The sequence below is a fragment of the Lonchura striata genome, chromosome 8 (assembly GCF_050655825.1).
Source record: "Lonchura striata isolate lonStrDom1 chromosome 8, ASM5065582v1, whole genome shotgun sequence".
NCBI classification, from domain to species: domain Eukaryota; kingdom Metazoa; phylum Chordata; class Aves; order Passeriformes; family Estrildidae; genus Lonchura; species Lonchura striata.
The window spans coordinates 19,016,258-19,026,591 of NC_140710.1; the positions used below are offsets into that span (position 1 = coordinate 19,016,258).

Genomic DNA, 10,334 nt, shown 5'->3' on the forward strand with positions numbered 1-10,334 from the left:
GTTTGATAAGAGTCTCAACCTCTTTATGCTGCTGAGAGGCCACAACTCTCATGCATAAACTCTTTCCAACAAAGTGTTCCAATCATAGTTGTGTTTTTTTGGTTAGTTTTCTTTCTGTTTCTTTTAATTAACTTTTGGTTCAGTTGCCAGATGATTTAATAAACATTAAAATGTCACTGTTAGTGGTATGAGAAATGCTTTTGTGTGATCTTGAAATTCTAGAAGACATTATTCTAGAATAGGGTGTATTTAGTTCTATCAAGAACTCTGTCTAGGAAATAGTTAATTTGAACTATCTTAATCTAGGAAAAAGTTGTAAATGAGGAGGGTTTTTTTTACTTCTGGTTATACATGTGTGCTTGGAGATTTCTGCTATATCAATTAATTAGATGAATAATGACATTTCTTTTCAGGTTTACCTCACTTTTCTTCTGGAATTTTTCGTTCGTGGGGAAGGGATACTTTTATTGCACTAAGAGGTCTAATGTTAGTTACTGGGCGCTATCTAGAAGCAAGGTAAGACTGGCCTAGCCTTGCTTCTTGTTGGTTTTGTAGGAGTTGTGAAAAAACAGTGCTCTCAAAACTTGAGCTGATGCACAAGCTGTTTGAAACAGTTCGTGTGCAGTATAAAACTTTATCAGCACTAAGCCTATTTGGGAGCTCCCTCTAAGTGGGATTAAAAATACTACTCAAATAGTCTTTTGCCTTTTTAGCACTGATACAAAGCTGATGATCTGTAGAGATAAGGTAGTTTTAACTCCAGTAGTGCTACTGTTTGTCCTTGAATAAAGTGATTATTTCATTAGTACTTGCATCATTGTTACTGAGTAATAATTTCAGAATTGTTTACATAAAAACTTGAAGAGTTCTGTTCTAAACAGAAAAGTGTGAATGCAGGTCTGTCATGATGCTTTTGTAACTGCTAGTATTTGTCTATTGATACTGGAAATCAGCTAATTGTGCATTGTTGCAATCTGGTAGCTGTAAATATTTAACCTGATAAATGAGCCATACATAAGCCAGATGGATTTGATATTTTGATTAATATTAATTTGAATGGAGCTTGGCACATAATAGAAACATAAAAATTACTTGGTGTAAATCAGCATGTATATATGCTGTTTTACATTTAGCCAACTGTTAGCTTTCTTATGCAGAGAGATCTGCAGTCAACTAGGATGTTTATTTTGCCTTTTAAAGCTAGTTGGAATCCATGTTTTCTGCATGGTATGCGCAACGGTTCTCAGATGAAACTTCTCATAACCTCAGTTGCTGTCACCTCTCTGTATTTTAATAGGAATTTCCCATCTACTCCTGCCCTCCGTCCCCATTCCACCCCACCCATCAGAATGGATACCAGGGTAATCATATACAAGGTCAATAAAAACCTTCCCTGTGACCTCAGTGGGATTTGGATTTAGGATCTATATCGCTACCTATTAAAAAGCAAATTATCTTTTCCATATGAATATAGATGACGTATGTTTTGTACAAATTGATGTAAATGTATCATGTTCAGGAATTTGTTAGGGAATGGGTGGGTTTTTATTGTAAAAGAAGTTCATGATAAATTGGATAATGTGTAGCTTTCAACAGCAAACTTTCGGAATCTGTCTTTAAAATGCTGCTTGTCTTCTTGCTATTAATGTAACCCTGTATGCTTTGTACTTGATACTCAGTCTAACAATGGCCTTGAAGGCAATTTAGTTAAGACTGATTTTTTTTTTTTGTTCTAGAAACATCATTTTAGCATATGCTGGGACTTTAAGACATGGTCTCATTCCCAATCTGCTTGGTGGGGGAACACATGCCAGATACAACTGTCGTGATGCTGTGTGGTGGTGGCTTCAGTGTATCCAGGAATACTGTAAAATTGTTCCAAATGGATTAGACATTCTCAGGTGTCCTGTTTCTAGGATGTACCCAAGAGATGACTCTTCTCCTCAACCTGCAGGCACTGTGGTAAAAGTTCTTCTAATTGAACTATTTAACAAAACTATATTTTAATGAAAGGATGTAATTTTTTTTCTAGCTACAAGAACCTGTTGCTATCTTGTGTTTATAGTGAAATTTTATTAATAGCACAAGAATTCCACATTTTAGGCACTTCTTGCATCACCTGATTAGACCAAGTGCAAGGAGGAAAAAAAATCCATCAGCTTCTAAATCTTTTTGTTGCTTTTTGTCTTAAAAAACTGTTTGGTGTGGGAGTTGTTTTGGAATATCATATAAACTAAAGGCTTAAGAAATGCTTTCTACTAATTTTTCATTTTGCCTTTCACATGTCATCCAAACATGTAATAAATCTAGGATCAGCCACTTTATGAAGTAATACAGGAAGCAATGCAACGACATATGGAAGGCATAAATTTCCGAGAAAGGAATGCTGGTCCTCAGATTGACCAAAAGATGAGAGATGAAGGTAACATACACAGAACACTTGCTGTGCAAAACAGAAGTTGATGATTGTATTTTGTATTTCCTTTTCCTTCTTATTTCCTCTTCGAGGAAATCCTCTATTGAGGATATATGTTTTTCAATATATATTTATTGTAACTAAAACTGTATTTCTTTATAGATATATGTAATATTTTTGAAGTGCCTCAATAATAGTTTATTGTTAGCCACTGGTCATATGTTATGGTGCATATTACCTTTAAAATTTCACTTAAAGTACAGTTGCCTTCAGAAACATACTTCAGGTCTCTTGTTGGAAGGTCTTTTTGTTTATTAGAAGTTTGGGTTGGGAGTGTGGGTAGTTGCAGTTTTGTTTTGCCTAAAAAATGACGTTAACAACTGATACTCTTTTCTTGCCAGGTTTTAATGTAACTGCAGGCATTGACCATGAAACTGGCTTTGTCTTTGGAGGGAACCGCTTCAATTGTGGCACTTGGATGGATAAAATGGGAGAGAGCGACAGAGCTCGCAACACAGGAATTCCAGCTACTCCAAGGTATGAAAGCTAGGCTTTAGGCAGGGGGGGTTTAATTCTTTTTTTAACTTAAATTCTTCTGCAGAACCACTAGGAGTTCCATTGACACATCTGAGAGGTTATCTCTCAAATGTTCTAAACATTTCTACCTACTAAAATGTTTATGGAATTTGTTCTCTGTGTACTGATTTGAAGTCAAAAACTGTGTTTTTGGGTAGGTGAAGCCCATGGCTTCTGTCATAGTCTTAGCTCCATGCCAAGAATTGACTTCTGAATTCAGGTAGTAAAATGTAATTTAGGAAATACTGTATACTTGCTGTACTAGCAGTACTTTGTTATTCAAACTTCTCATATGAATTATATATTATTGTTAATTGTGTTGTCTGAATACTTCTTAGTTTGAATTCAAAAATATTTACAATATCTACATTTTCAGAGTTGAGACTAAACATTTTTAAATAGGCTCTCTATTATGTGCTAACAAACTGTTGCAGGCATCCTTGCTTGAATTTTGTACAGTATCAGTTTCAAATTAATTGCCTTCCATGGGTAAGAATTGAGGAAACTGTTATCTTGACAAGTCAAGCATTTTAATTGGGAACCAAGAGCGATTGAGGTTCTTTCCAAAAGAGCCTGAGTTGGTGATATGAGAGAGAAAATTCCATCAAGTAGACAGTAAAGCTGAGTATGATACAATATGAAATATTTGCATATATTGATTATGTGAGTATTACCTGAAAAAAGAAGCAAGTCCAAGAAGTGCACTTAGTGCTAATCTTAATCCCTCACTTTTGACTTGAGTAGTCTCTTATGGCAGAGCTATGACCTAAGTTACAGAAGTGTGTGTACGTTTGAGAAGCTTTGCATTGAACACAGTTTTAACACCAGAGGACCATATTTGGGGTTGACCCTTTTTTCGTATTACAGTCACTGGTATAAAATTATCTTCCATTTGTGCTAATTAGCTGGGTATGGTAATACCACTTCAAAGAAAGGCAGAAAAACGTATTTGCTACCCAGTTTACAATCAGGTTCATTCCCTGACTGAGGAAGAGGGGAATAGTAGGAAAATGAGAAAAATAAATTGTCTAAATAAGAGACTTATGAATCTAAATTTTTCAGTTACTCATTGAACTTTAATAACATTCTTACAGTAAATAATGAGTTTTTTTATCATTATTATTTTAGAGATGGCTCTGCTGTGGAAATAGTTGGCCTGTGCAAGTCGTCAGTTCGCTGGTTGATGGATTTATCTAGGAAAAACATATTTCCATTTCGTGGAGTCACTGTAAAAAGACACGGTAAAAACAGGCACATCTCGTTATTGTATTACTGAGATGTAAAAATAACTAAAACAATGAAATAGCAATCATATAACCTCAGAAGAAGGTTTAGGGGTAAAAGGGCAAAACTTGAGAAAGTATCTTGTATGATCAAAATCCTTTTGTTAGTATAAAAATGTATTAGAAGTTTATATCATCTTCTCAATATTTCAAATAGTTTATTCTGTGGATTACAAATGAATTTCAAAGGATGAATCCCTTTTCTCAAAATGGGTATAAGTGATAAGGTTACTATGTATGATGATGATTGCAGCATTCATTACAAGAATGCAAAGTAAAATGATGCAGGACACTATTTTCTCTTTCTGTCCTGCCCCCAGTATTCATAACACAGAAAACCCCTTGCTGGGAATATTTATATAAACATCACAGGAAGTCCCTTATCTTTTAGAGGGAGTACTCTTCTAATTATAAAGTTACTTTAAGCTTAACCAGCCCAAGTGAATATGTACCCTGTGGAGACTTTGATGTTGTGTTAGTCTCACTAGAAATTTCAGTGAGCTGTTGCTCCTGTGACCTGTACAATTGGCCTAAATGTAGGGAATCCCAAACTGAGAGAGGTGCTCTTGGTCTGTTCTTGTTATATTAAGTGTCAGAAATTCAAGAAGCATACTTCTGCTGTTGTCACCGTGGCTTATTGCAGAAAATTAACACCATATGTGACATCTTGTAGGAAAGGAGGAGATTATCACATATGATGAGTGGGACAGGAAAATTCAAGGACACTTTGAAAAGCTGTTCTTTGTCTCTGAGAATCCATCAGATCCTAATGAAAAACACCCAGATCTTGTACACAAACGTGGAATTTATAAGGACAGCTATGGAGCTTCGAGTCCATGGTGTGATTACCAGCTCAGGCCAAATTTTCCAATAGCAATGGTTGTGGTAAGTGTGGGGAAGTGGGAGGAGGGCTGTGCACTTAAATGCAAGCTTAGTTCAGTTATAAAGAAAATTTTAAGGTCCATCTGCATGACATTCTATCAGGAACATACATTGCATGGAATAACTTCTTGAAAGCAGCTTTTTTTTTCCCATGCTTTTAATATTCATCCATCTTGGACTATCTCCTAAAACTATGTCAAGACAGGACTTGCCAATTTTCCATGTTCACTGTACTCAGAATATCTTTTATGGCTAAGTCTGAGAGGCTGCTTTTCCCATCAAATTGGCTAAAAAGGAAGGATTCTTTGTCTTCATTGGATTTGTAAAGAGCTTCAGTAATATTTGTTGAGGGTATATAAAATAAAATCAAAATTGGAAAAAGCACTGGGTACCTTCTGGTTTTTTGCTTACTCTGACTTTCAGGTTTCAGAAGTTGATTCAGTAATGCAAAAAGTCAGGCTTTTTGTTGTCTTCTGCCTTTGTATACACAGCCTTATGTATGTATATGCACAAAACATTCATTAAATCTTTATTATTTTGTTAGGCCCCTGAGTTGTTTACACCCGAGAGAGCTTGGAAGGCTCTGCAGATAGTAGAGGAGAAGCTTCTTGGCCCATTAGGCATGAAAACCTTGGACCCAGAGTAAGTACAGTAGAGATAAGATCAAGTGGTAATTCCTAAAGACAATAAACACAACAGTAGGAATTATTTGATGTAGGGCAGGGGTGGTGATGGTGTGAAATTTTCATTTATACCAATGAAATAAGGCTGCAGGAAGTGCTTCCAGAGCAATTGTTTTGCCATTCTAGAAGTCTATAATTGATTTCTTTATATTGGCAATGGCTGGGGTGGTTTTGGATGCCTCACAGTAAGTAAGTCAAATTTGGTATCATACCAAAGATGTTGAATTTGCATCTTGGGATGTACAGTGTTTGATACAGTATACAGCACTACAGTTACAGTAAAAGGATAAAATTATGACTCTTAAGTCCTTTCAAGATGCTGACCATTTTCCTACAAATTTAAACTTTATTTGGAATTTCACTGTCATGTAAAGTACAGAACCAGTTGGAGACCTCCCTAACTTAATCATCACTAAATGTAAATGACAGTTTTTTTGCTTAATTTCTGTTTTCCTTTTCTGTGTATCATTTTTAATTAAGATTTTGTTTGCATGATACATTTTTTGTTTCTTGCAGTGATATGGTGTACTGTGGAGTCTATGATAATGCTCTTGACAATGACAACTACAATGTAGCCAAAGGGTTTAATTATCACCAAGGACCTGTAAGAGCTACTTCCTTCAATTTTAGAAAAAAATGTAGTCATCTTTTCAAACCAGCTGCTTTGGTAATCATCTCTTTCATTCTTTTTTTAGGAATGGCTGTGGCCAATTGGATATTTTCTCCGTGCCAAACTTTATTTCTCTAGGTTGATTGGTCCAGAGATATATGCAAAAACTGTAGTTATGATTAAGAATGTTCTTTCTCGCCACTATGTTCATCTTGAAAGGTAAGGTAACAGCAAACACAAATATAAAATATTAAAATACCAAGCTAGTGGTATCTGCCATCCAATTCCATGTAAGAGTACAGATCTACTGTATAAACAGGATCTCTTTTCTAGATAGGAAAAGATATGTGCAATTGCAGGTCTCAAGTCACATTTCAAATACAGATGAGATCTAGTGCCTTTCACAGATTGCAGAATTCCTAATACTTATCCACATGAATACTGGGTGAAATAAATCTTACACAAAAATTAGCATCCTAATTCATACAAGAAATCAGTTTCAGAAAAAATGACAGTGATTTCGTTTTTTTAAAAAAAACAAAGTATATTATGTTTTACAAAGTTTGTTTTTAAAAAGGGCAAGTAGTGACAGATTAAAATTGCAGCAGATAGAATGACGTGTTGTTCATTTTTTTCCAATCTATAATCTAACAACAATACTCATTTTTGTTTTCTCTTATCAGATCGTCCTGGAAAGGACTTCCAGAACTAACCAATGAGAATGGGCAGTATTGTCCTTTTAGCTGTGAAACTCAGGCCTGGTCAATTGGTGTTATCCTTGAAATCCTTTATGACATGTAAAAGTTTATTTTGATTGATTTGGTGAAACTTCTGTGGTCTTACTAGTGGGCATAAATGAACACTTGGCTTACACTGCAAGGGAAATTAACTGTTCAGCACAATCACTTAAGTTGTGTCCTGACTTTCAGAGATGCTGAATGCCAGCAGCTTCTGTGCCCTGTAACTGTGTGGGGCTTAGGTGTTTTGAAAATCAGGGCATGACAACAAAATAAAACTGCAGTGCACACTTGATGCAGCAACTTTTAGTAAGGAGCAATTTTAAGAATATGCACAAACTTAATTTTAAGTAGCTTTGGCTTTTTAACCTATTCAAAACAAAATCTTAATGTAACCAAGTAAATTTGCTCCTTCCTGAGCTAAAAACAAGTAGCACAGCTCTTATGTTTTTTCTTTTCTTCGTCTCTTAAAGAGTAAATGGATGTTTCTGCAAATGCATGCTTAAGAGGGAGTAGACTAACCTCTGACTTTCTAAGTTTGGTATGCTTTGTGCTCTAGCATCATGAAGGAATAATATGTTATCTCTCCATTGAACTGTATAATGGGGATTTTTTTGTATGTGTTCAATTGAACACTCCACTATACTAAGCAACCACAGAAATAAAGTGTGAGAATACTGTAATAAAACAACTTCTGAAGTTATATATAAAATATTGAAAACTTCACTTTGAGAGTTAAGCAATAATGAGATAACATCCTATGTTAATCTGTCTTTAGATTTATTTAAATACCATGAGCCATATAGTAAACCTGTTTTTTCATTTATATCTGGTTTTCACCATGGGTAATTCAAAAGAAGTGTGCATACAAATGCACAGCCTATATGTTTGTTAGGGAAGGCCAAAATGCTTGACTGCTTATTAGATTAATTTATTGAAGAGATAGGGTCACCTGAGCCCTTCTTTTCTGGGAAAATCCTAGCTCTATTAATCAGGTGAAAACACTTAATACAATGGAAAGACATAGTAGCCTACTATCACCGAGAAGAATATGAGGCTTCTGGGCCTTCTGAAATTGCACCAATAACAATAAGCATGCTGTGTGGTGTCCTTTGGGAACAATCCAGTGAATATAATGCAAAATGTCTTTTTTCATATTTGGATGCCTGCATGTCTTTATTAAGTTCAGGGTTCACAAACTGAGAGGCGAGCAGCTGGTAATTCTCAAACTCTTCATGCAATTTTTCCACCTTAGTGCAATAAACAGGCAGAGATTGGGGTTGACAACACTTCACACATCACAAGGCAGAAAAGCAAAAGCACTATTTCTGAATGTTACTGAACATATTCTGTTAATTGTGCAAAAAATAAATACAGGATGTAATTATAATGCACTAAAACACAGATCAAGATTTTATCATATCTGTATATTGAAGTTTCTGTATTCTGTCTAAAGTACAGTGCGCACATGCTGTCTTGTTCGGGGAGATGTATTTCAGGTAGATACTGTAAGGGCAAGTTAACCAGTTCAGGAGGTGAATTGTAAGTGGCTATATCTCATATCCTATTTGTTTGAAAGGTTAATAAGGATTTTAACTCCCTTGCTGAAGTGTTCAGTCCTTAGAAGTTAGGAAAGGTAATGTCTATATTATACCTGAACTTTTGAGCTGCAGTATATGGGTTGAAATTTTTTTATTTTCTCAACACAGTGCATAAGAAATGTCATTTGATCAAAAATGTTACTGAAATGTCAGCTACAGATTAATTTTTTAATAATGTGCAAGAAGCATAGAAAGTATTTTTCATACTGCACTGAATTTTCCAAAACTCTTGGTTATTATATTGAGGTTTATGTCCTACTGTTTCACCAGCTTTACTGTTTTCCTGGGTACTTATTTCTTGTGTATAATTTCAAGGTATGTTTTATGGCTCCTGTAACTTAGAAAGCAGGAACCAAATGGCAGAAAAAGAATTTTTTCTTACTTCATGAAAACATTTTAAAATTGGAAGTGAAGCTTAAGAGCTATAACTGTTGAAGATTTCCACCAGATAACAAAAATATATTAATTGGCAGTAACACTCTTTAAGTGTTGGGGAAAAAAAAACATGAGAAATTTTTCTATGCTATGTACAGATTGCTTTCCAGTTTTGCAACCTGCACTGCTGCTAGACACTGCATATTTGTCACTGCTAGGGTTTTTCCTACCTTAATAGTAAAATTTGAAAGATAAATCACCACTGTATACACAAAAATACATATGCTATGAAACTTCTAAACATGCCCATTTATAATGTTGCTTCTGCACTGATTTGTTGAGCATAGTTTTAGTGACAAATATTTTAAATAGGAAAAAATATGTATTGGTTGACTTTGCTGTTAAGTAGCAACAAAAGTAAGATTTAAGGTTATTAACTTTATGGGAGGGTGGTTTATTGGTTTTGGGGGGTTTTCTTATTTTTTTTCCTCAAAAAGCTACTCAACACTTTGTCAAGCCAGACAGTTTAAAAATGAAGAGGGAAGAAAACAATGTTAACTCTAACATAAAATGAGCTGATATCCATATAGATCAAGTCATTATCCCCTAAAAATAGCTGACTTATGTTTACTGATCCTGAGCTGTATCATTATCATTTATATTTTATACTCAAAGGCTTCTAGTAATGCAAGCTAATAATTGGTAAAATAGAAATAAACTAAATAACTCGGTAAGAACTGTGCATCCATTGTGTTCTAGGTGGTGCTTCTTGATCTATGTTATATTAAGAATTATTTTCCTCCCAGTTGAAATAATTTTAACTATCACCAATGTTCACACAGTTAATAGCTCTTGATTTATTCAAAGATGATTAACTTGACAATTCAAGTAAACTAATGTATCATTCTCACACTGCATGTTGTAATGTAAAATGGAAACATGAGCTTTACATGTCTGTCTATCACACAACTGATTTTAAAAAATGTCATTATTCATTTCTGAAATGCACAAAATAAAACTCTTTAATTCAGAGTTAACCTTTTCTTGTGATTTTTTTTTTAAAGTCAGTCTTTTCAGCTGATGTTACTTGTTCATTTCTTGCAATTTTACATAGAGGAGAGATTGTTAACCTCTCAGGTTAAAATATGCTAACAACACTTAATAGAAAAAC

General features: G+C 34.6%; 1 protein-coding gene across 5 annotated transcripts in view; it reads left to right on the forward strand.

The window, feature by feature from the left end:
• AGL (amylo-alpha-1,6-glucosidase and 4-alpha-glucanotransferase) overlaps window positions 1–10,195 on the forward strand; it is a 34,973-nt gene extending 24,778 nt beyond the window's left edge. For all 5 annotated transcript variants that reach the window (XM_021525328.4, XM_021525313.4, XM_085585876.1 and 2 more), the window contains 10 exons: window positions 414–516; window positions 1,737–1,962; window positions 2,311–2,422; window positions 2,818–2,953; window positions 4,121–4,233; window positions 4,949–5,160; window positions 5,702–5,799; window positions 6,357–6,444; window positions 6,536–6,669; window positions 7,134–10,195. In XM_021525328.4, coding sequence (XP_021381003.2) covers window positions 414–516; window positions 1,737–1,962; window positions 2,311–2,422; window positions 2,818–2,953; window positions 4,121–4,233; window positions 4,949–5,160; window positions 5,702–5,799; window positions 6,357–6,444; window positions 6,536–6,669; window positions 7,134–7,251 — 1,340 coding nt within the window. In that variant the 3' untranslated portion in view covers window positions 7,252–10,195. The remainder of the gene's footprint in view (window positions 1–413; window positions 517–1,736; window positions 1,963–2,310; window positions 2,423–2,817; window positions 2,954–4,120; window positions 4,234–4,948; window positions 5,161–5,701; window positions 5,800–6,356; window positions 6,445–6,535; window positions 6,670–7,133) is intronic.
• The last annotated feature ends 139 nt before the right edge of the window (window positions 10,196–10,334 follow it).